General features: G+C 31.5%; 1 protein-coding gene across 2 annotated transcripts; it reads left to right on the forward strand.

Annotated features, from left to right (window-relative positions):
- Positions 1-653: 653 nt before the first annotated feature.
- LOC140044919 (anoctamin-7-like) lies at positions 654-26,086 on the forward strand. Of its 2 annotated transcripts, XM_072089616.1 has the most exons (22): positions 654-789; positions 2,593-2,721; positions 4,457-4,550; positions 5,000-5,280; positions 5,585-5,721; positions 8,743-8,911; positions 9,367-9,532; positions 10,357-10,447; positions 10,601-10,706; positions 11,273-11,333; positions 11,643-11,725; positions 14,488-14,625; positions 15,462-15,657; positions 15,985-16,096; positions 16,605-16,757; positions 17,114-17,241; positions 19,712-19,917; positions 20,504-20,637; positions 21,283-21,373; positions 21,840-21,959; positions 22,624-22,647; positions 24,096-26,086. In XM_072089616.1, the coding sequence occupies exons 2-21, from the start codon at positions 2,614-2,616 to the stop codon at positions 22,642-22,644; spliced, it is 2,595 nt and encodes an 864-aa protein (XP_071945717.1). In that variant the 5' UTR covers positions 654-789; positions 2,593-2,613; the 3' UTR covers positions 22,645-22,647; positions 24,096-26,086. The 2 variants fall into 2 exon arrangements, with proteins under 2 accessions (XP_071945717.1, XP_071945718.1); XM_072089617.1 differs by lacking the exon at positions 22,624-22,647.
- The last annotated feature ends 775 nt before the right edge of the window (positions 26,087-26,861 follow it).

Raw genomic sequence — 26,861 nt, forward strand, 5'->3', positions numbered from 1 at the left:
AGTTTGAGAAGAATCTTTAATTGTGGGGATCTATATTTTTAAACCAAAAATCTCGAGTAGACCTCCTATAACATATTGAACAGTTTCAGTGATCGATAATCATTTACAAAGTCCTTCTAACATTGAGTAGTTTTAGTGGAGGTCTGTTAGGCCTACTGAAAGTTTTAGGGGTTTCTGTTCTTTAAAACCCCAAAATAGAGACCGCTTTAGAATACAATAATGAAAAGGTTTAGTGCGGTTTCTGTTTTTAACATGATATCAAAGAATGTATATTCTTTGATGATATGCTAAAATAATATTGTGTAGTAATTATGGTGAAATGTGTTCAACACGTTTGGAATATTATAGTCTACTAAACAGAAGAAATATTTTTTCTTGAAAAAGTGTTAAAAATACAAATGTTATCATCATTATTAGGTAAAGTACCTATCATATGGTACCAAACATAATAAGTTAGTAGGCCTACCAATCTTAGTTTATACCATATTACTGTATTACATATTTTTGACATAAATTATTTGACCTAAAATGTTGGTATTGAAAATAAAATACAGACAGTACTCCAATAACTCTCGATTGTCGCCCTCTACCACACTGTACATTTTGTCACGGTTGAATTGATAATATTATTATATTCAGCAAGTTGATTGTTTGTTTATGTGTGTACACATCTCCCAAAGTCTGTCATCTAGAAAGGGACTGCTGCTGAAAGTGCTGATTCTTGAAAGAAATACGTTTGTCAGTAATACGTATTATGTGAAATGAAAACAAATATTTTGTATAAACAAGGTATGTTAATTTGCTATCTCATTTTAAAACAACGTGTAAACTGTGTGAAGAACATATGGTAGGTATAAATATTCAATACAATTTACAAGCAAATGTTGTTGTTGTGCAGTGAAGCGTGATTACAAACTTGAAAAAACAAATTCTTCCATTTATTTGGTTGGAGATGGGATCACCAACTGAATTAGACTAGGCCTAGGCCCTCTAAGTGTAACTGGTTACAGTATCTTACCGACAGCTAGGAGTGATACAATCTCAGACGTGGGGAATGCAAACAAAGTGAGTAACCATCTAGCCTCCTACTACTAGTCCGCTCCCTTGGAAAAATTTTTTTCTAGACGCATGGAGATAGCATCTGAGGCGTTTTGTTGACCGGTCGATTCTTGTCATAAAATTATCTGAATATAGTGGGTTTTTTAGACCATATTTAATATATAAAACTGTCTTTTTTTGCGAATAGCCTAAAGTATTGAATTGACAGGATTCAACGATTTTACAGGACTAGGGGTAAAAATTAACGTTAAAATTGTTGAAATCTGTAATCATTGATTCACTTCAACGTTACGACCAATCAAATGGTTCACAAATTACGTCATTGCAGTTTGTGAAAAAAACATACGTGCTGACAATTCTTTAGTTTTTACAACGCGGCGATGTTTTTCACAATTTAATTTAGTGTTTGTCTTTAATGTAAGCCTAGATTAATGGGTGTGTAGAAAGCGACGACCTCGAATTGGACGACCCCAACGACCCGGGCGACCTCGAATTGGACGACCTAGAATTGGACGACCCATAAGACGAAACCGACGACCCGCTGCTGAAAAAGGGGCCGTTTTGACCTGGTTTGCCATGTTTATGATATTTTGTGTGCTAATCGAGTCGAATGCAGTTTTAATGATGCGTTCCATATCTGTTCGTTTGTTCGTGTCGACACATTCAGTATCAAATGGCAATATTTCTGTATTTTTTTAATCAATTGCTTGCTTGCGAGTATTATATAAGGTATGGTTTAAATATCTTTGGCTATGTTCGGCTTCGGGATGTTATACCACACTTAGGCCTAGGCTAGGCTATAGGGGTCGTCGGTTTTGTGTTATGGGTCGTCCAATTTGAGGTCGCCTGGGTCGTTGGGGTCGTCCAATTCAAGGTCGTCGCTTTCTACACACCCCTAGATTAATTGATTGATAAAATTGTATGTTGTATGTAGATGTGTCGATGACATTTTAAAAATATATATTTTACAAAAAGGGAGGAGAGGAGGTGGCCCGGCCTAACAATACCGTCTGAACCCCCTCTAAATTCTCCCCTGGTAACTTGGTTGGGGACAGAGGGGTTTGGAAGTCACCAAAAGGTGGATTGCGCTCCTCCACTCCTGCAAAAGAATAAAGAGAGAGAAAAGGGTAGACCAAGCGTACAATGCAACTTTTTCAATGCTAAACAACGGTACAACCGCATTTTTATTTTTTACAGCGTAAAAATCACTGGCATTTTATTAAGCCTTTGTCTTATCTATTTAAAAATAAAATGGCTGTTTATATATACGCAGAGTTGCGAGGAGGGGGAATGGGTGTTGAGGTAACAAGTAAAAAAACTTTCTTCTAATTTTTCACCCTCACCAAAAAGAGCTATGAGAGTTACATTTCCAGGCATGGTGAATTATTTTAAAATTTACCCCAGCTTGATTTCAACTGTTTGGAATAATAAAAATCATATTGTGTTTAAATTGGAACACCCCACCCTCAATTTAAAACATTTTCCAGCAGCTCTGCCATGTCAATATTAATACTGCACTCTTTTTCTGTATAGGATACACTGTTGAATTCTAGAATGGCATCAAATGGCAAGACTAGCAACAGCTTTGGTGTACCTTTGGAGACTTACAATGACTATGGAGCTACCGATGATACGTCATCTTTAGCTAACAAAGATTTTTTAGTAAGTATAGAGATCGTCATTATTTCTGAAGAAGCTGTCCAATCAGGACAGCGAAACTGTCAGGAAGGTTAGTTTACTAATTGTTGGTTTGAAAAAAAGAATATTTCCAAAATAAGTATTAGGCTATGTTTACACATAATATTGCGACTAACCAATATGTAAGTCCTTTTCACTAGCATATTCAGTTTGACTTGTTACTAATTGTGGGCCATCTTCCAGAACCCTCGAAAGATACGCTCAAAGTTCTACAAAAGATTACGTCATACAGTTTTTCTATATAAAGCACCATCTTCGCTCTGCACTACCCATCGAAATCCATAACTCTACATCATTTAATATTTATAAAAATATATCCCACCCCTCTGTTATGGCTAGGCACTGTCCCTGGGGGTTTCAAAATGTTCCCACTTCAATGTTCCTATTAGATATTATTTTTGTAATATTAAATATATTTCTTGTTTTTTTTTCATAATCCTTTTTGGTCTATTTATTTTCCTTTTTTGTCAATCTTTTTCTCGTTTTCGTGTTTGTATCCTTTTTCGGCCACAAGTGGAAAATCTTGATGTAGTCTATATATGCGTATACAAAAAAATGAATTCAACCACCTTTGTTATTATGGACGGGCCAAAAGCAATATCGTATAATGTAAAATACTATGGTAGACTGACACGTCAGTGACATAATGTCGTATGCAGTAATAAGGGGGAAACACTGGGCTGCTCTGAAATTGCTTGTCAACTTCAAAACAATGTTTGTACATCATGGTCTGTGGTTTAGGATGAGGCTTTCTGTTAAAGGGACGGAAGACACTTTGTACAACCAACCCCTTTTGTCTAATGTCCCAATGCAAAAGCTCACTAATGTAGGATTTAGTTTCCTGTGTTACTGCCTTTTGTTATACTGTATTGTAATCAATATCTATCTGCTCATAACAAAAGAGTGAATAGCTTGATAAAAATTGATTTTAATCAAAACTCTATTCTACTACGTTGAAATACTGGTTCTCGTCTGATTACCAAAGTTGGGCCCGGTTTAGAGCTTGGATGGCCAATTAGGGAATGGGTCCTATATAGATCTTTCAGAGAGAGGTCGGTCGGTAACTATTTAATAAAGAATAGGGATTGTCTCCTCGTGATCATATCATAGTCCTCTGGGAAAATAGTATTTTACTGAAGAGTCCGTATGAGAAAATGTTCAGTTCTTACAGGATTCTTGAATTAATTAATGAATTATTTAAGAAAGTATATTCCATTTTTTTTTTTTATAATAAAAACCAATTTTGAGTATGTGCTTGATTTAAATGCTTTTCTTCATTGATTGTTGAATGAAGTACAAACTACATTAACTACTGTAACTGAAAAAGAGTGAGTTAAATAATGTTTTGAAAGATCCTGATAGAAAAACACTTTTTACAAGAATATATGTGTGATAATAATGGATATTAAAATAATAAACAATTCCTGATATATATAAATATATAATAAAGTATAAACAAAATACAATTAGTTGAATAATATTATAATTAATGAATTATGTGTATTTCAAAACCTGATGAATAACTTTGTCAAAGCTTTGATTACATTTCTTGATTTGTGTATTTAATTTCTATAAATTTAAATAAGTTGATATATGTTTTGCTTTAAACTATAAATAATAAAATTTGTAAGAAAAAACATGGATTTTTAACCACAGAATTGTTGTTTTTCCAATAACTTACCTATCGGTTTTTATTTAGAAAAATACTGATGATGAAGGGCCATTAGACTTTAATACCAAACAAAGAAATGATGATCCAGGAACATACTTCACAGATGGACAAAGAAAAATTGGTGAGTTTGCAATATATTTTACTATCAAAAAAGATACACAGGTTGGCTTTTAAATGTAGTAAAAACATTCCAAGTACAATTTCAGTCATTTTGATATTCATTCTCGCCATTTTTGGGAAAAAAAACCACAGACTTTTTTTATAAAGATAGATGGTTCATGGCCTCCATGGTTTGTAATTCAATGTACAATGATTTTCATAAAAGGTTGTATAAATGCAGCTGACAGACTGAATTCCTATGAATAATTGCACTGTGAATAAATATGTGTAGTGAATTGGTAATTAGGTTTGCTTGAGCTTCATTTGTTTGCTGTTAGGTTTTTTATTTTGAATAGCCAGGGCTTTTTGAAAATTTGTGATAACAAAATTTGATTTGCAAGTGTTTTAATTTTATTCTTTTATTTAATTTGTAATCATGTTGTATAATAATGTATGTTGTTTTTTTTTCAGATTTTGTTCTTGTTACTGAAGAAGAAAAATTAACAGAGAAGCAACAACAAAAGAAAGACAAGGAGAAGCGAGAGCAAATAGAAGCTGGGGAAGAAGATGTAGATGTGCTGCATGACAAATGGAAGAAGAAGTTTTTGCATCATTTATCTCGAGCTGGGCTGGAGATGGAAGAGGATGTTGTTGAAAGCGAGAAGAAAATTGTCACGTATACAAAGCTTCATGCCCCGTGGAGTGTACTTGTATTCTACGCTGAAGAATTGAGTTTCAAATCACCATTGCAGGTACAGGAGAACCCTATTACAGGGACACATTAATAGGGTGGTCCTTGATTAAGAATTTGGGCGTAGTCGTAAAACATATCAGGACTGGCGTCACAAAAGCGGTACAGAATTGCAACCCCAAGTTTTAAATTATTAAGCCCTGAAGTTCACAATGTGAAAAACGGTCTAACGATGCAATTAAGTGACCGGACTGGAGCTTGAACCCACAACTAATTGTGCAACCCTCCTCTCTTGGCCACTGAACTATACTTGCTCCAGCTGCATGTTATACTGTACATTATTTTATTCTTTAAATATTACACAGGCACATCCTAATCCAAGTTCAAACTGGTCATCCAAAGTGTTGAACTTTTTCCACATTCCAAACATGATGGCGCAACAAGTACCAAACCAGCCTCTTGATTACTTCACTTGCCCATTCAAACGCTCCAAACTTGACAAGTAAGTTCACTTTATATTAGTAGTGTCATTTATCTACAGTATATATGTGAATGCCAATAGTTTTTGTTAATTTAATAGCAAAATACTCTATTAAAGATATTTTAAAGTTTCAACTTTTTAAATAATATTTAAAATTCCTCACTATTGAAACTAATGGCCTATTTAGTTCCATGTGGGTGTTTATTTGAGAGGGACATTTATTACGAATAAATGTGGTAATACTAATATACAAAATGTGCATTATTTAATCTGTTATATTTTTTGTTTAGACCAATAATTAACATTTACTGTAACAATTTAATTAGGTGAATATAATTGTTGTCTAAAACTAGAAAAAATGGTAATAAATATAATTACAAGTTATTTTGCTTACATTTACATTACAATTATATTATACAATTTTTTTTACTGTTTTTTAACTTATATTAAATAATAAGAATGAACTTCACTTGTATACTTAATGCTATCTTTCTTTTTAACCTGTATGCCAATTGATAATGGTACACTGCATTTTGCATTCAGTGCTGCCATTATGTAAACTTCTATAAACTAATTGATTTTATACAACAAATTCCAGGCTACTATTATTGGTTAATGACACATTTGTATTGTTCTGTATTTGCATATTTGAAATGTTTTGTTTACTGCATTGATTTCAGCTTCAACAATGATTCTTTTCACAACTTTCAAGGTATACTGGATTTGCTTTCACACTAGCATGTCATTTTGAGTGCTTGATGTATTCATTTGGAATTGCCTTCATTTGTACCCATTCCACACTAAACAAAAATTAACAAATGGTTATCCTACAATTTGTGTAATACGAATTGCATGTTTAGATTTGAGTATAGAATTCAATATGAGGCACTAAAATGTAGGAACTATTTGATCAGAAAAGGTGTCCACATATGGTGAATATATGAAAACACACTTTGCCGAGCTTTGGTGTACTTTATTAGCTTTGAATTAATACTGCAATAATGTAGGCGTACATACAAGACATTGAATTAATGAATGATTGCATGAAATTAATCAATTACAATTTTTGTCCTGAAACAGTTAAAAAAAACTATCCTGGTAATTCTAGCAAAGTATAACTAATATATATATTGATTAACATTGTCCTCAAGGTGGAGTATGTCAATCACTTTATTTTGGCTATTGAGTGAGTATTTAAAAAAAAGTGAACATTTGAATGGCTATCCTTGTCCTGCGAGTATTTAAAAGTGCACATTTGATTGGCTATCCATGTCCTGTAAGTATTTAAATGCACATTTGATTGGCTATCCTTGTCCTGACTCAGAGGATTAAAAGTGCACATTTGATTGTCATACAAGTGCACATTTGATTGGCGATCCTTGTCCTGCGAGAATTTAAAAATGAACATTGATTGGCTATTCTTGTCCTGCGAGTATTTAAAAGTGAACATTGATTGGCTATCCTTGCCCTGCGAGTATTTAAAAGTGCACATTTGATTGGCTATCCTTGTCCTGAGATTATTTTAAACATGCGCATCACTATTTGGCTATCCTAATCATCCTAGAGTATTTGATTGGCTATCCTCAAAGCACACTTTGATTTGCTATCCTTTTCTGAGAGTATTTAATAGAACATTTGTTAGTCCATATTGAATAAATGCACATTCTGAGCATGCATTATTTATACACTGCTCATATTGATTATCCTTGTCTTGAGCATAGTACATCTCTTTCACTTTGATTAGCATGGTCCTACATTTTAAATATTAGAATAAAGTCATCAATGAATTCAACCAGCCAGTGTTTGTTATAATAAGTTTTTAATTTAAAATTGCCAATTTTTTATTTTATTCTATTCAATTTTTAGCTATAATAAAAACATACTAACATGTGTGAACGAAGTAGCCTGAGGATTTGCAACAGTGCACTTGGCTATCTATGTAGCTCTACAATACTCCAAACCACATACACAATAATTAAATATATTCATTAAACAGTCATTGTCTGATTATTTGTTTTTGCTTTGATTCATTATTGTATATTATAACACATAATTAAATTCCTGCCATTTGGGTCACATGGCATGCAATAGTACATACTATTTAACAATCATGAAATAGTACTTTTTTCCATTTTTTTGTGTACAAAAAACAATTTTGGTAAAATATGAAATTCTATTTTCACCCGGGCTTTGCCTTAGGAAAATAGAATTCCTTCATTAGCCTACTATGAAATTATTTATAACATCGCACTCATAAACATTGATATTGTAATAGTCAAGTGATCATAGTCTTTGCTTGAATTGTTTGTATTTTGTATAATTTTATTTATTGTGTTTTATTCTCCTGCAATTTCTCATGTTCATAACATATTTCTCATGTAATACAGTACTTCTGTGATATACTGTATTACAAATTCTCATTTAAATCTTGTGAAAACCTGAAACTCGCAAAAAGTCTAGACCTTAGTCTAAGGTCCCACATTTTGTTTCTGTTACTATTAAAAAATTCTGAAATCAAGCCAGAAAAAAAGTACTGTACTTCTCTGTGCATTTAAAATTTAAATTAAATTCAGTTTAATTCTGAAATTGTAATTAAATAATAAAATCTTAAATAAACACTCAAGTGTAGTTGTGCTCAACAAAAGTTTGTTTGGAACTAGTGATTCGATTATGCAACAATAATTTGATTTCTAAAACCTGATGACATATCAAATAATGTCAAATGAGGTAGTCTGTAATCAATGCAGAGAAGTTCTTGCAAACTGGAACTGACTCTGTAATATAGAAACAGCAAAAAAAAAACTTTAATTAATGCTAAAAATTCTCAGTTTTATGCAATATTGATTGCACAGAATCACTGATGCATAACATTGCATGATCATAATAAAATGTATGAACAGTTTATCATTTTTTAGTATACTTTGTTAATATGCAGTTGTCACAAAATATACCTGTCACTTACTACTTTTTTTTTCCGAGTTAAGATATTCCTAGTATTGTTTTATTATATTATAAATAAATCACTGGTAATTGAATCTGTAGGTTTCTTGGGCATGAAAACAAGGAACATTTCTTTTCAAATACCGAACGATCTGCTATTGTTAATGAGATTCTCCAGACTGCCACATATGGCAAAAGGAAGCGTGCCGAGATCGGAATTGACCGTCTCATCTCTGAAGAGGTTTTCATGGCCGCCTTTCCACTCCATGATGTAAGTCTCAATTGTTAATATTGCACAAAGGATCCAACATAATTTTTAAATTATGGAATATATTATATGTTTGCTTATGATGTTTGTTTATGTTTTACCATGTTTAAAGATGTATTCCCCCCCCCCCCCCAAAATGAAAGATGAATATTAATAAAAAGAAACGCAGTTTTGATATAAGTCACTTTACTATTTGTTTTCACTTATAAAAGGACAAAATAAATGCTGAATTCAACCAAAAACCCAAACTTCCAGTCAATTTGACTATTTTTTTCTTTAAATTACAATTTTTTCATGTATCATTTTTTAGATCCAATTTTAGGTCAATGTGAAAAAAATTGCATTTCAACAAAACATTTCAACAAAAAATTTTCAGGAAGACAATATCTTTAATGTTTATGTTGGGTAAAATGAAAGAAAAAAATTAATGAAACATTACAATATTTTGTTTTTCTCAGGGCCCATATGAGAAACCTGAACATTATGTGAGTGAGGACTCTCTGAACAAACGTCAAATTCTACACGAGTACTGGGGAAGATGGGGGTGCTGGAACAAGTATCAACCACTAGATCATATCAGGGAATACTTTGGAGAGAAGATTGGAATCTATTTTGCTTGGCTTGGTTAGTTGTAATGTATAATATTTTTCATTCTTCTTCTTCTTTTTCATGTGCCATGTCCTACAAGAACGATGGCAGTAAAAAAGGGACATAGCCAGGATCCGACAAGGAGGTGTTCAGACACAGACAAAATCATAAAGTTAAATAGACTAATCTTATAAAAACTATGTCCATAAGGCAATTACAAATTTTAAAATAACTTGTCCTCCAAAATGTGTTCGCCGCACTATGCTATTTCTGTTGGCTATGCTGCTGCACAGCATTGTTTTTCATCGATCGAAGATGTCTTACTGGACATGAAAATGGCCTAACAATTGATAAATTAAAGGCAATACTGTACGACATACATCAAATTGTAAGAATTTTCACTATGTTGATTGTCAGAAATGGCTATTGGACAAGTCATGGGTGGGTGTACGCTGTAGATTAAAGGGGGTTTGCTGTAAAAGGGGGATTTGGTCGAACCATTAACAAATCCCCGGCTACAGCCTGGTAAAACTTTCCAAGGAAAGTTCGATCCTCAGCAACCTGAAAACGTCTTTTTAGTTCCATTCTGTAAATATGATTCTCTGCTTTCATTAATATTCTCTGTAATAATTTTAATAACTAACGTTCCGGTCTCTGCTTTCTAAGCATTTCAAATTTGTTGTTATACTTCTTTCTGTCCTTGCTCATGTTTTGTACTATTATGGGTATACAGGGCCATACTCTAGGTAGCAAAGGATGCAGAGATACTCACAACCATCTGGTGTGGTGGCAATTAAGCTTATGCATTCTGATGAATTTATTGTTTGTGAATATGTTTAAATTGTGCACTTTTTTAAAAGGTTTTTACACGGCGTGGTTGCTGCCTGCTTCTGTGGTTGGAGTGATTGTATTTTGCTATGGCATCTTGACAATAGGAAACAACGTCCCAGCGTAAGTAACATTTATTGATCAGGTAGTCCTTTCTGTTTGTTATCTTGGCCATTTTAAACTTACTGATTGTTTACTAAAACATGAGTTCATACTTTATATGGAACTATATTACTAAATGAAATAAAAAATGATATTAAAAATTCGTTTTTTTAGGCAAGAAATATGTGATTCTACAGATGAATTTCTAATGTGCCCATTGTGTGATGAGCAGATCGGTTGCCCTTACTGGAACTTGTCAGATACTTGTGGACCGGCAGAGGTAAATATATAGTTATTGTTTTTATTGATTAAAACATTATTTTTATTACAGTATTTATTAACCTAAATTGTAAATATGTATTAGTTAACCACTACTAGTTCTCTGTAATTGGATTTTAAATTTTTAAACCTCATCAACACATTTTCATCCCATAGGCTGCTCCAGCTTGAACTTGCTGGGAATTGGTAGAATTTTCCCATAGCATTCTCATTTTAAGGGTTTCCTTCCCTTATCATCTTTCCCACTACCACAAGTTTTCAGGGAGCCCCACTGGCAGAAGGTTTTTCTTGAGGTGTTCTGGTCACCACCAGGCCACTACATTTCACTTATAATCCAGCCAATCTCAGTACCATTGACGGTGAGGCCAAACCATGCCTTAAGTTACTCATTCTGGTTACTGTACTTCATTTCTAAACTATTTTGTAAATTAATTAAGACCCTTGTTGATAATGGAATTAATAAAGAAAAAATAATTTAAGATTTGAAATGGCAAATCATTTTTTAACTCTCATTTTATTGGAAATATAAAATTAATCTGATTCTTATTTTTGATTGGTTTTTTTAAGATGGCATACCTGTTTGATCATGAAGGAACTGTGTTTTTTGCAATTTTCATGTCATTTTGGGGTAAGTTTACAAAAATGTCTTGCTTCTGTTTATTTAGTAACATGCTTCCACCTTATTCCCAACGTGCCATAGGCATGTGATCCCTTCCTTTACTTGATATTCCTTCTACCAACTTTTATGTCTAAAATAATTTTCTAATTAGCTATTTATATTATTTTATTTACCTTTCTGATTAATATTTTCTCAATAAATCAATAAAAATTGTGAATTTTTTACCATATTTTCTGTCACGGAAAACAATTTTCCATGTACACATTTTATATATAGAACAAATAAAGATTTGATTTGAAAATACTTTTTTTTTACTAGCCGTGTCTTTTCTTGAATATTGGAAGCGAAAGCAAGCAAGCTTGGCTCATCATTGGGATGTTTTAGGTTTTGAAGAAGAAGATGTAAGTAGAATAAATAAATTGTGTGTAATGTGTCCATCAGTTGATAGATTATACATACAGAGGCTAGTAAATTGTTGATTTCTTTGTTTTTGTGTGTGTACTGAAATATATATTCATGTTTATCAATGCATTTATTAATCCCTCCTTGCCCTCTGTTTGATACTTGTGAAATATAAACTCTAATTTGAGAAATGTTTTCAAGTTACAAAACACAAACATAATGAAACTCTAGTGTAAATAACAGTGATCATTTGCATTGACATCACATTTTTCCCATAGTACTTAGAGATTCGCCATCTTGGTGGGCAAACATTGCGTTTGCGACGGCCTTTTTTGTAATATAGAGGCTGTCGTCGAAATGGATTACTTTTATTATAGCTGTTCGCATTGTGTTAACAATCAATAATTGTATATCAGTGAGTGAGTGAGCACGTACAACTTTTTTTGCTCTCGATATTCACTTTTCAAAGAGATATTTATCTTAGTTTTTTCCCGATTGTTTCATAATCATCGTCAATAGCATCTAGGACTTATCATGTAAACTTTTAAAGATGATGGTCAATGCTCTGTCGGTGTAAATAAGCAGTGAGTATTTTACCCCCATGATTCCGCATCTATTGCCAATGGCTCGCCGTTGAAAGCACTGCAAGGCTAATTATTGCTGTTCTAGCCATATGCAAATCAAAATCCTTCAATAAGGTTACCAAACATCTGCGTCACTTATGCAAATTAGTAAATTTGGCCGAAATTACCAGCTGTGATTGTGACCTGATATGTAAAACAGTTAACCGGTGGTACTGTATAAAAGCAAGTGTAATCATGGCCCCGAAGTTAGATGTTGATAAGCTGAAGAAAGACTTGCTTCAGGAGCTGACTACTTCTATTACTGAAACATTGAACAAAGCATTTGATAAGCTGCAGGAGCAAATCAGTAATATAGAAACCAGAGTGGACTATTTAGAACAATATTCACGTCGTAATAACCTTAGATTCTACGGTTTACAGGACTCGACAAAGTCAACTGATGATTTGGTGGCGGAGGTTATTCGCGACAAAATGGGTATCACTTTCAAGTCCGACGATATTGAAGTATCTCATCGAATCGGTCCTATTACTGACAAGCCTAGGCCAATAATTGTTCGGTTCAATTCAATCAGGACTTGTAACAATGTGTTTGCAGCCAAATCCAAACTGAAGGGTATGCCGGTTTATATCTCGGAAGACTTAACAAAAGCAAATTTCAATCTTTTTTGGAAGGTGAGACACCATAATGGAGTTCAACGTGCCTGGACAAGCATATCAAGGATGAAAATGACTTTGAACGACTGATTGCTGAACATTAGGAACGTTAAAACTGTGCGGTGTCATTAACAGTTCGTTTCTTACCGACAGAATATGGACCATTATTTGTTGATTTAAGATAGAAAAAACGTGTTCTCTTGTTTTTATGTTAATGTTTACTATGTTCGTTTGGCTAAGTGTTCTCATGATCATAGGCATCTTGGTGTAATGCTTAATGCAAAACTCAAGTGGGATTTCCATATCCAATCTGTAATTAACAAAGCGTCTTTATCTTTAAATATGCTACGTCGTGTCAAACATATTCTACCTCGACAGGCTCTCTGTCACATTTACATATCACATGTTAGACCATTAATGGAATATGCAGCTTCTGTTTGGCCAGATAAATTAAGTGATGAACTAGAAAATATCCAGATTTCTGCAGGTAGAATATGTACTGGTGCGTGGAAACATACAAGTCATAATGCATTAAGACAAGAATTAGACTGGTTATCATTGAAAAAACGTAGACAATTTCTTAACCTAATACTGTTTTTTTAAATTATTCATAAGTTAACACCAGTGTATCTTTACTCCTTATTTAATTTTTCTGACAATATTGAAGTTTATAACTTGCGTAACATCCTAAATATAATAATTCCATTTTGTAAGACCACATCATATCGTTTATCTTATGTCCCATCTATTATAACACATTGGAACGAGTTAAATAATGAAATAAAAAATTTGTCATCTCTTGTTGAGTTTAAAAAATTGCTACTGAAAACCAATTTGTTTAAAACAAAAAAAAACGTTCTTATTACAATACAGGTGATAAGAAGATTAACCAAATTCACACTAGAATCCGACTTGGTTTCAGCTGTCTCAATTCGCATTTATTCTTACATGGACTTCGGGACAATCCAAATTGTACTTGTGGCTTTAATGTTGAGAATCCGCTTCATTTCTTATGTTACTGCCCTAATTATAATACACAAAGAGATATTCTACTTGTAAGCGCTAACTCAATTGTTGAGGATATCTTAGCCAAGGATTTTTCTTTAACATATAATTTTAAATTTTTAAGTGAAATTTTTATTTCTGGTTCCGATAATCTTTCGAATTGTGAAAATGCTTTATTATTTTATTATGTACAACAATTTCTTGTTAATTCTGGAAGATTTGAATGATGTTTCTGTTAGTTTTTTGTTTTAAAATGTTGTATTTGTTAATCTGAGGTGCCTTGAAGCTAAGGTGGTTCCATCTTGTAAGGCGCCTCTGTGTAATTTACTGAATAAAAATAAAAAATAAATAAAAAAATAATTGTATATAATACCACTCAACCTACTCTACATTTGATTTATTTGCACTTGAAACCTGATTGAATGGCATAATAAAATGTTTATAAAATTTAGTAATAAGTTGAATATATTGCATAAATTACAGTATTAGAAATTCACCAATTTTCTCTTTATCTTTAGGAGAGACCAAGACCAGAATTCTGTGCCAAGGCCCCATGTATGGAGGCTAATCCTATTACTGGGGTGATGGAACCATATTTTCCAGATGACACTAGAGCTAGACGATGGCTTACAGGTCTGGGGATTTTGTGTGGAATGGTATGCTATTCAGTTACACTATATAGTTTTTTTCTCACTTCTATATAATTTTAAAAACTATAGGATTTAAACAACCAAATAATAGTAATTATATACTGGATTTATAAAGCAAATGATGAAACTGTACATATTACCCCGGTCATTTTTGGATCAAACATGTATGGAAACATTCTGTACTCCCATAATGCAGCTATCAGCGCAACTTGTGTTTTGACCATACCAAGCTACTGTAGCCATGGATGAGAGGCAAACATAAGTAAAGTCTCTTGTAAAGGATACAAGCAATTAAAAAAGCGCTGGAAATGAACTCATGATCAGTAGTCCATTGTCACATTTTATCATATACTGTACATCAACAGGTATTTCCATTTCTGCGATGCATTTTCATGTTTTACAAATTTAGGAATATAAATAAAAGTTTAAGTTGATCATTGTGTAGGTCACAATTCGAATAAAAAACAATTATTGTCTTTGCTTATTGATAGTTTATCTTTATAAATTCTATTTAATTTACTTTTAATTGTGCATGTTTATATCTTGTCATATTGAATTTTTGAAGGGTCCCTAATAATGAGCTTCGGCTGGATGGACCATCCTCATAAAATATTGTTGAAATAAGTAAATTATTGTCCATTGAATTTTTAAGTGTTCCTGGAAGTCAGTGTTATGTTCATTTACTCTCTAGAGATTTGTTTCTGCACACACTCTATACCTTATTGGTTGATAGAGTTGCACCTCGATGTGGGCTTTGTTTTTCTGTAAAATAAAGATTCTTTAAAATGATCAACAGTCATTATCATTTTGTATAAATAATATAATATTTTTTTCAAATTTAGGTTGTAATTGTGATCATATTTATGCTTGGTGTGATCATGTATCGTGTGCTCATCAGTATTCCGCTCTTTCAAAACAAGGCTCTGCGATCACAAGCTCAATCTATTGCTAGCATGTCTAGTGCTGTTGTTAACCTGATACTGATCATGTCATTGGGTCAAGTGTATCAGCTTCTGGCACAGATTCTAAATGATTGGGGTAGGTTTAATTACAATAGAGAAATGCACTATACCATTATTCAATTCAATTCAATTTCTTTATTGCTGCAAATGCCATCAAGGGCTAATATCCGCTTAAACATGCTACATCATACAAACATATACATTACATTATACAGGCATATATTCGTTAAAATTAGTTGACAACTCCATATTTGTGTTATAATTGAACCACATTGCATTAAGGCGTATTATAACACACCTACTTGTTTTTTTTGCAATATGATTGGTTAATTTTTATTTCTATCCTGATATATCTATCATAGTCGCAAATAGATTTTTCTGATCAGTAAATTTCTATTTTTAGAAATGCATCGAACCCAGACAGAATATGAAGATAATCTTACTTTCAAAGTCTTCATTTTCCAATTTTGTAACTTCTACTCATCTATATTTTACATCGCCTTCTTTAAGGGCAAGTAAGTACAGCATATGATCGGAAAAATCTATATTATTTAATGAGGAAAGACGATGTATTGATTATATCAGATCATCATAAGTTCTATCCTGTGTTATGTAATCATAATCAGTGCCATTGGTAATATATGATTGGTCATATTATACAATAACTTGAATGTTAAAATAGTGAAAGTTAATAGTGTAGCTTACTCCTTTATCCATTTTTTTAAGCTGCTTTCACATATTTTGGTGTAACGTTCCTGTGCTTTACCATTGAACACATTGTGCACGATATTTTTATCAGATTGCACCGTCCGAGAAGTGAAAGTAGCTTTACATAAATATATTATCTTTTTTTTTTAAACTAGAAATGGTTTGAATTCCCAAAGCAAAGTCATTTTTTTTTTTCAAAATGTAATATGTTTCACTATACTAATATGTAATTAATATTGTAATCTTTTATTTAATTTTTTAAAATTTATATCTTAATGCTGAAGCAACTATTACTAAGTTTATAATTATTTCCAGATTTGTTGGTTACCCTGGTAACTATACCCGTGTTTTTGGCTTGAGAACTGAAGAGTGTGCGAATGGTGGTTGTCTGGTAGAGCTTGCCCAGCAGCTACTTGTTATTATGGTCGGCAAACAGATGATTAATAACTGTCAAGAGGTTGCTGTCCCGTAAGTACAAACATCATTTGTTTTAATAAAATACTGTTAACTCCATCAAAACCACACTCTCTTGAAACTCATCCCAAAGCCAAGCTTCTTGTAAACTAGATACAAAACTTGACATTTTGAATGGAAAACCAACAATTAGGGTGTAGGTATTGTGAAAGTTGACTGTATAGGTTATATTGTATTTATATCAATGTTGTTTAGTGACTTACATAGTCACTTTATGTTTTCAAATTGACACATTTATGTATCTAATTCTATAATATGTAACACTAACAGTATTTAATTAACAGTAGTTTAATGCAACATTTCTCAAACTTTATTGAACTTTTTTAGAAAGTGAATAAATATTCTTTCAGGAAAATTAAACAGTTTATTCAGCGTTGGAAATTGAAAGGTTCATTGGGTGATCGTGAAAGTACTCGGTGGGAAGAAGATTACCAACTTGTAGAGAATGAAGGACTTTTTGAAGAGTATCTTGAAATGAGTAAGTAGGATATTAAGTAGGACTCTTTGAAGAGTTTTTAGAAATAAGTAAGTAGGATATTAAGTAGGACTCTTTGAAGAGTTTTTAGAAATGAGTAAGTAGGATATTAAGTATGACTCTTTGAGAAGTTTTTAGAAATAAGTAAGTTGGATATTAAGTATGACTCTTTGAGAAGTTTTTAGAAATAAGTAAGTAGGATACTAAGTAGGACTCTTTGAGAAGTTTTTAGAAATAAGTAAGTAGGATACTAAGTAGGACTCTTTGAGAAGTTTTTAGAAATGAGTAAGTAGGATATTAAGTAGGACTCTTTGAGAAGTTTTTAGAAATAAGTAAGTAGGATATTAAGTAGGACTCTTTGAGAAGTTTTTAGAAATAAGTAAGTAGGATATTAAGTATGACTCTTTGAGAAGTTTTTAGAAATAAGTAAGTAGGATACTAAGTAGGACTCTTTGAGAAGTTTTTAGAAATGAGTAAGTAGGATATTAAGTATGACTCTTTGAGAAGTTTTTAGAAATAAGTAAGTAGGATATTAAGTAGGACTCTTTGAGAAGTTTTTAGAAATAAGTAAGTAGGATATTAAGTATGACTCTTTGAGAAGTTTTTAGAAATAAGTAAGTAGGATACTAAGTAGGACTCTTTGAGAAGTTTTTAGAAATGAGTAAGTAGGATATTAAGTAGGACTCTTTGAGAAGTTTTTAGAAATATGTAAGTAGGATATTAAGTAGGACTCTTTGAGAAGTTTTTAGAAATAAGTAAGTAGGATACTAAGTATGACTCTTTGAGAAGTTTTTAGAAATGAGTAAGTAGGATATTAAGTAGGACTCTTTGAGAAGTTTTTAGAAATAAGTAAGTAGGATATTAAGTAGGACTCTTTGAGAAGTTTTTAGAAATAAGTAAGTAGGATATTAAGTAGGACTCTTTGAGAAGTTTTTAGAAATAAGTAAGTAGGATATTAAGTATGACTCTTTGAGAAGTTTTTAGAAATAAGTAAGTAGGATATTAAGTATGACTCTTTGAGAAGTGATTTGAAATGAGTAGTTGATATTAAGTAGGACTCTTTGAGAAGTTTTTAGAAATAAGTAAGTAGGATATTAAGTAGGACTCTTTGAGAAGTTTTTAGAAATAAGTAAGTAGGATATTAAGTATGACTCTTTGAGAAGTTTTTAGAAATAAGTAAGTAGGATACTAAGTAGGACTCTTTGAGAAGTTTTTAGAAATAAGTAAGTAGGATACTAAGTAGGACTCTTTGAGAAGTTTTTAGAAATAAGTAAGTAGGATATTAAGTATGACTCTTTGAGAAGTTTTTAGAAATAAGTAAGTAGGATATTAAGTAGGACTCTTTGAGAAGTTTTTAGAAATGAGTAAGTAGGGTATTAAGTAGGACTCTTTGGAAAGCTTTTGGAAATGAGTAAGTAGGGTATTAAGTAGGACTCTTTGAAGAGTTTTTTTAAATGAGTAGTATGATATTAAGTAGTAATCTTTGAAAAGTTTTTAGAAATGAGTAAGTAGGGTATTAAGTAGGACTCTTTGAAGAGTTTTTTTAAATGAGTAGTATGATATTAAGTAGTACTCTTTGAAAAGTTTTTAGAAATGAGTAAGTAGGGTATTAAGTAGGACTCTTTGAAAAGTGATTTGAAATGAGTAGTTGATATTAAGTAGGACTCTTTGAAAAGTTTTTAGAAATGAGTAAGTAGGGTATTAAGTATGACTCTTTGAGAAGTGATTTGAAATGAGTAGTTGATATTAAGTAGGACTCTTTGAAAAGTTTTTAGAAATGAGTAAGTAGGGTATTAAGTAGTACTCTTTGAGAAGTGATTTGAAATGAGTAGTTGATATTAAGTAGGACTTTTTGAGAAGTTTTTAGAAATGAGTAAGTAGGGTATTAAGTATGACTCTTTGAAAAGTGATTTGAAATGAGTAGTTGATATTAAGTAGGACTCTTTGAAAAGTTTTTAGAAATGAGTAAGTAGGGTATTAAGTAGTACTCTTTGAGAAGTGATTTGAAATGAGTAGTTGATATTAAGTAGGACTTTTTGAGAAGTTTTTAGAAATGAGTAGTTGATATTAAGTAGGACTCTTTAAAACATTTTTGAAAATGAGTAGTATATTATGTAGGACTCTTTGAGAAGTTATTTGAATAAATATGGATACTAAGTAGGACTCTTTGAGAAGTTATGGGAATTATGTAGGATAAAAAATTGTGTAATAAGGGAAAATATATTGATGCCCGATTAATTTTCAAAAGAGAAAACATGATCTGAAAACGATGTACAGTGTAACACCCGACGAATGTGATGACAAGAGGCAGAATACTAATAAATATATTGCAAAGTTATTGAATCATAATATTATTTGTCATACTGTGGGACGAAAAGAAATGATATGGTATCAATGTGTATGCGCCTATAGTATTTGTTGAATATCTACCTTTTCACTTTGTTAATATTTATACTTAAATTGTTTTTTAAAGTTCTACAATTTGGATTCATCACAATCTTTGTTGCATCATTTCCATTGGCACCGTTGTTTGCTCTCCTCAATAACTGGATTGAAATCCGTCTGGATGGCGCCAAATACCTCTGCGAAGTTCGTCGACCAGTTGCAGAGCGAGCAGAAGATATTGGCATATGGTTTAGTATCTTGGATGCTATTGCACAGATCGCAGTTGTTAGTAATGTGAGTTGTTTTTAGAACATTGAGAATTCAATATGCACTTTATTATTATTTCTATTAAAGAAAGGAAATCTTCAAAATGAATTAATTCGTATTGTACTAGGAGCCCATACTGTAATTATTTATATATATTTTTTGTTCAAGTTCCTTTATTCAAACAGTAAAGCAATATTCTCGTATGATAGCATTATGCACAAAATAGTTTGCCATGTCCGGATAGACCAAATAAGCTCAAAGAACTTTAACACAGGTTCCACCAGTGTGAAATATAAAATTAAAACCATAAATATTAAGATTTATTCTCTAATTAATTGTTTTCGTAAGTCTACATATTCATTGTACAGTAGAACAGCTAAGTTCGAAAGATATGAGAAAGCATTTCATCAAAAGTGTATTGCTTTGGCTTTCTTGTGTTTATTACAATAGTCGTTTTCTCCAACTTACAAGGAAACAGATTGACAATATACCACCTACATGAGAAAACTTCAGTGCAAAATGTAGATTAAAACAATAATGTTAAAATAGTTGCATGTTTTAGGTATTATCATTAATGTATCACAATAAATAATGTTATGCTGTATTTTTCTAGGCATTTTTGATTGCATTTACTTCTGATTTCCTGTCCAGAGCATTGTACAAGTATAAACATGATGGTGTTCTTGATGGCTATACTAACTACACCCTCTCTACATCACCAGAAGGCTCAATGTCACAAACTTGCAGGTTAGCATACAATATTTTTAAATATTTGTTGCTAAAAGGAAAGGTTGTCAAAATTGCGTAAATGTGGGGAGAATAACCTGTGGCTTGCAGCCTAAACTGAGCTGAATTATACACATACAAAAAGTTCTCCCCTAAGAGATCCATTTGTGTGGATTGCTTCCACCAAACTACGCTCATTTGTCTGCACACAGCGGCAGTGGCTGAATGGACCAGTACACCAGGGTTACCCTCTACTCTTCCGAAAGATGAGTAAGTTCTTTACACGATGCAGTTTTGTCTATCACCACCAAAACAATGGTTGAGGAGTGACTCGAACCTGTGCTGATTGTATAGCTATTGTATACTGTAGCTTTGCGCCGCCCTGCCTTAACCACTCGGCGACACTGGAAATTAGCTTAAGCCAGATCTTTATGTACATAAACATTCACATACTGTAACTTTAGTTTATTTTTACATTTATACTACAAATTGATGTGTAGTACATAGAAAAGTGATTGATATAATTATAATGTTGCTGGTTATTTGAAGTTTTTCCTTTTCCTGCTGCCAAGAAAATACTGCAGTAGAAACAGGCCCAATGAACAACAACAAATGTTGATCCTGGAGGTGGACTATATTGCAGTGTACTAATATTTATCATTTCAGGTACCTTGACTATAGAGATGAGAATGGTGCATACAAGGTCACATACTTCCAGCTGCTGGCACTCAAACTCCTATTTGTCATTGTTTTTGAAGTAAGAATTGGTTGAACATTATTAAAAGTGTTTAAAACATAGTGTGAAGAAGAAATAATAAGCAAGCTCTAGCATAAATTTATACATTACTCTTGACCAGTGCTATTAGAGTGCAATTACATTCAGATTTGAAGTACCTTTACAGTTATTTTACATTGCATTACCAACCTAATCTGTTTATTCATATAATCCTTTGATTTATGTACATTTTTTAAGTCCAATTTGAGCCTGGCAAATTTATAACATTCACAATTGCATATGCAAAAGAGTGAATATACAATTTGGACAGATTTATCATTCATAAAAATGGGGAAAATAAATGTTTCTATCTTAAAGACTTTCTCATTCATACACATTTATTCATATAATGATTACAAACAACAGATTTTCAACTACCTTAAAGCAAAAGTTTCTTTTTTTACTTATATTTATAATACATTTGAATTTCCTATTATGATTTGCTTAGCACTTTGTTTTTGGTGTTGGCAAGTTGATAGACATGGCCGTGCCTGATGTCCCAGAAAGCCTTGAAATCAAGATAAAACGGGAGGCATACATGGCAAAACAAGCCCTTAGTGAATTACAGGTAATAATAGATAATAGACTTATTTATTATGCGCTTATAACATTGTCTCAAATCACAGTGGACTAAATGTAACATACAACATCTTTCATCACACCAAAGGGTTCCTTAGCTTCTAGCTGCCACCACAGTACTTTATTTGTCAGTCCACAAAAGGGGAGTTTCGATTTGCAATTTGCAATGACCAAACTTTGTCATGTTAGTTCATTGTGTGCTTGCGAAAATATTGGGATGTGTTGCCTCACTTCTCACCTGTCAACACAGGTTTAATGGTTTTCTACAGGTCCAAGTGATGACCAATAACACAACGATTGACCTGACCTAGGTTGGTTGTCCGTCATTGGTCATGGCAAATAAAAAGTTCATGGCATGACATGGCTGGAATGGATACAAAGGGTACCTCCCTTCTGAAAGATGCACAAAAGCCATGTGTGTACACTGGACCTCCAGAAGAGAACAGATTATTATATTGTGTTGTCTTGTGATTTTCACACATAAACCACAGTATACACAACACATATTACAGTCTAGAATATAAAACATCTATTAATGCTTTTTACAGTTACTTTATACTTATAAAAGTAAACCAGATATTGTGATTTTCGCTGAAATCCTACTGTTAAGCTTGTTTTAAAATTCAGAAAATGCTGTTTGTATTTTATAACAGGTAGAAAGCAGAGTTTTGTGAAAGGTAACATCTAGCATGTTAACCTAGTATTTCTTTAACTGCACTTTATAGTTTTATGTACAATACATAATAATAATATACTGTACTATACTATGCTTTTTTATAACACAGCATCTTCAGTACTACAACTGCATGCTGCACCCAAAAGTCATATACTAATTTGGCTTTGTAAAAAGCTCCTACTATTAGTATTCATTTATTCATGAACAAATATTTACAAAAAACGTTTACATTTGTTGCAGTAATCCAATAAAAATGTTTAGGCAAGCAAATAATTAAATTTCTATGATACCAATTGAATCATCTAATTGCAGTAGAGAGAAAATAGTTCAATGGTTCTAAATGCTCTTTCTTGTTGACTGTAAACAACTTAGATGGTGCTGGTTATCTAATAATTACATTAAGGTTTAATACTTCATTCTTATCTAATAATTCTTTGTAATAGAACTGTTTATTATCATTAGTCTGTCTCTAGTCAGTAACTTCAGAATAACCTCGTTTTTTTAAAACCCCTATTAAGGGATCACTTTCTCATGAAATGAATAAGGGGAAAATATATTTATTTAATAGTTTTAACACTGTTGCCAATCCTATTAAAGGGACACTTTGGTGTGTCCCATTAATATGGCCTCTGCTGTAAGTCTAAACCCAATTAAATGAAATCAACAATTATTTCATCTATTCAAATACTATAATTACAAAAAAAAATATTCTAAATAGAATAACAAATTATTTAAATAACATTAACCTATTTATTGATTATATAATATTGATGGATTATGTATTTTATTTCATTTTTTGTGTAACAATAATGATCCCAAATTACTTGCAATTACATAATTAACGGAGCTTGTTAATATGACATCATTCTTAAGCTCCATCTATACTACTGTATCAAACTTCATGCGAGAATGTGCTGTGACCATATGATATGGACACGATGATGTCATATCACTACCATATTTGGGCACATCACACTTTTTTGTCAAACTAGTTTGATAGTGTAGATGGAGCTTTGAATGAAATTACATACTTTCCATTCTCTTTCTAATTAATTTATCATCAATACTAACAAATATTGTGTATCAGTATACATTTGAACCATTTGAAAAATAATTTATATTTGAGTGTATCTTCATACTGTTATACAATTTAAGCTTTAAACATATTTTAATTTAATTTCTATCCACAAAACACTCCTGTTCTTTTAAACGAATAAAGGGAAATATATGTAATACCCAACCACTATTTAACGGGCACCCACATAAGTCCATCATCTGTATATAAGTTGACGATCCCAGAATAATTTTGTTGTGTTTTTATTTACATTTAATAGGGATGCTATATGTATTTAAATTAGAAATTCTTCCTTGTACCTGAACTAAAACTAAGCATTTTTTATGTATTATTGTTTTTCTTTTTTATTTATCTTTTCTTTTTTGTCTTTTCAGGCATAATTCATGGCAACAGGCAGCTTAAATTACTGACTGCAACAAGCTAAACAAACACTCATTGCTCTATATTTACAGTATTCTCTATTGCTTTACTAATGCCTAATGGTTTGGGTTTAAAAAAAGAAATTCTTTACAAGCCCTGTGTCAAAATCATGTGATGATCTAAACACGGCAATTTTAGATTGGCATTATTTAGGAATAAGTTAACTATAGTTAATAAGAATGACTAAATTTAATGATTGTATAAATACAATACAAATACATTTATTCATCAAATCACAATAAAAATAATGATGTGTTCAATGTTTAAGAAAATGTATAGTAAATTCATTTAATTGAAACATCAGCTAGTTTTGAAGAAAAAAAAATTAGGCCTATGTTTAAAAAGACCAAGAAAAAAACCAGCAAATAACAAAAAAGACAATTATGTTTTGGATCATCACAGAATTGAAAATTTGTTAATGCCAAATAAGAAATGAAATTATTTCAACTCTTGATCCTAATAATGGTCTTGATAAATTTTGTTTTCTGTTTTTTATTGTTAACATAAATTATTACTATTAGTGAATTTGTATTGAAGTTTAGCTCAGTGGATTAACTAATATTGGACCCTCTTTAATTTTAAATACATTCAAAATAATTATAACAAACAATATAATATATTATAAATAAATAAATATCTAGTGCCTATATTAAGTACTGTAATCAAATTAGGCCATGTAATAATATACTACTAGCAAGTGACGGGGAACAATTGATTTTTTAATATAATTATTTTTATTTTTACAGCAATTAATGCTTTTATTTCAGGCAAAAATGCTAATAATATAATAATATATGAAGAACATTTATTTCCATTCAAATAATATTTCCCGTCTAGATGGGAAGAGGCTGTTCAAAAAGGTCATTTAAACAGTTTTAGTTAGCGCAAATACAGGTTGGTTTTTGTCTGGCAAAATATTTATAGTAAAAGCTGAACGTGCAATAGAACCATATAATGGAACCATTAAATCACCTTTACTGTAAGTCTAATACAATAATAACCAATCAAATGGCAATGATACATGGTTGTACACAAATGTCTACATCTATATGTATGAAAATTATAATATTATTATTAATAGCGTGGTGAATATGTATAGTAAACTCCTTATATGGTAATGCTAAAATCAAATGCATTAAATTATCTTGAATTTTAATACATTGATTACAGTGTTATAGGTTTATAATGAAATAGCTTCTTTTGGGAATTATGTGTGCTATGCATTTTTATGACAGGATAATCATACTAAATCATATAAAATATGTACCTTGCAATATTCACTAATGGCATTGTATCATTTTGTTTGTTGAATATTTTACCATTTAATGGTAAACGATTTGGTTTTGTATCCTAACCAATTTATACCTAATTCTTTTATTATCAGTGTACAATTTTGCATTTAGATACACTTTTAAATCTTTATAATGTATGCATATATAGTCTTAGTACAAAATGAGAAAAGTAAACAAACATAATTACTGATTTAATTGTTTGCAATTTAACTATAATTTGAAGCGAGCGTACTGTCTAGTTATTACAATTTATTATTATATTGTCTTCCACTTTATTATATTAATTATTATATTATAGATATTATTCTATTTATCTTTTATTTTTTATTATTACATTTTCAGAAATTGTTATTGTAGCATGTCTGCAAATAAAAATTATTTATCATATTTCAATATTCAGGTTTTAATTTTAATTATTTTAAATACACATAAGCAAGACAGAAACAAATTCAGTAATGTTTAATTATATTAAAGTTATAAGATATCGTAAGAAATTCAACGTTTATAAATTTAGATGCCTAGTTTGGGAATTCTTTCCTTGGAGATATATGCAAACCATATGGTCTATGTATTGGCAATGTGCAATTGTATTTATAGGATTTGGTTTTTCTTACCCATAGCTTCTTGAAATAAATTTTAAATTATTCAATATATATCAAAGTTGTATTTGTTGGAATTGACTTGATTATTATTGATTATTGCTACCAAGTCTCACACATTCAGCATTGCTGTTATGCTCGAAAATTCTTGAAAAAATGGATGTATAATATTTTCAGATATCGATGTATTTGCAAATTTGATAATATACTTGATCAAGCCGACACAACAACTCGTGATTTCAAACTTGTATACAGTATGCTGATGCGCTGCCTGTGTTGTCTTGGTTTCTGTGTTAAGCAGAACAGATTATAGCTGACCCAAATCATATCAAAATTACAACTTAACAGTTAGTTTGATCAGTTAACTCTCTTCAATACCTCCATGCCGTTCAATTCGCTAGAATAGGTTCCGACACACATCCAATGTCTGATAGGTTTCACAATGTTATGTTAGACGATAAGAAATACCGCACCACCTGATTTAATACTAACATGGGTAATTTTAGTCTGACATACAAAAATGGTTAAGATGAGAGGAAACCTCTACGGATTCATCTTGTGCAAGGAAGGGAGCAGTTTGATAATTTATCGCAGTAATAATAGTAATTTCAAACATCTTTCAGCATTCCATAGTTTGCATTTATTATCAACTATCAATCGCTTTTAATAACCAATCTCCATGTATTACAGACATTCTTTTCTAGTGAACATTTTATAAAGACAAGACAATCTTTTGTATGCTATATAATATTTATTACCGAATACTTCCATTGTATGATTTTTTTAACAATTGGAATTCTAAAAGATGAAAAAAAACCATAGCAGACCA

This window comes from Antedon mediterranea, chromosome 3 (assembly GCF_964355755.1).
Source record: "Antedon mediterranea chromosome 3, ecAntMedi1.1, whole genome shotgun sequence".
Taxonomy (NCBI): Eukaryota; Metazoa; Echinodermata; class Crinoidea; order Comatulida; family Antedonidae; genus Antedon; species Antedon mediterranea.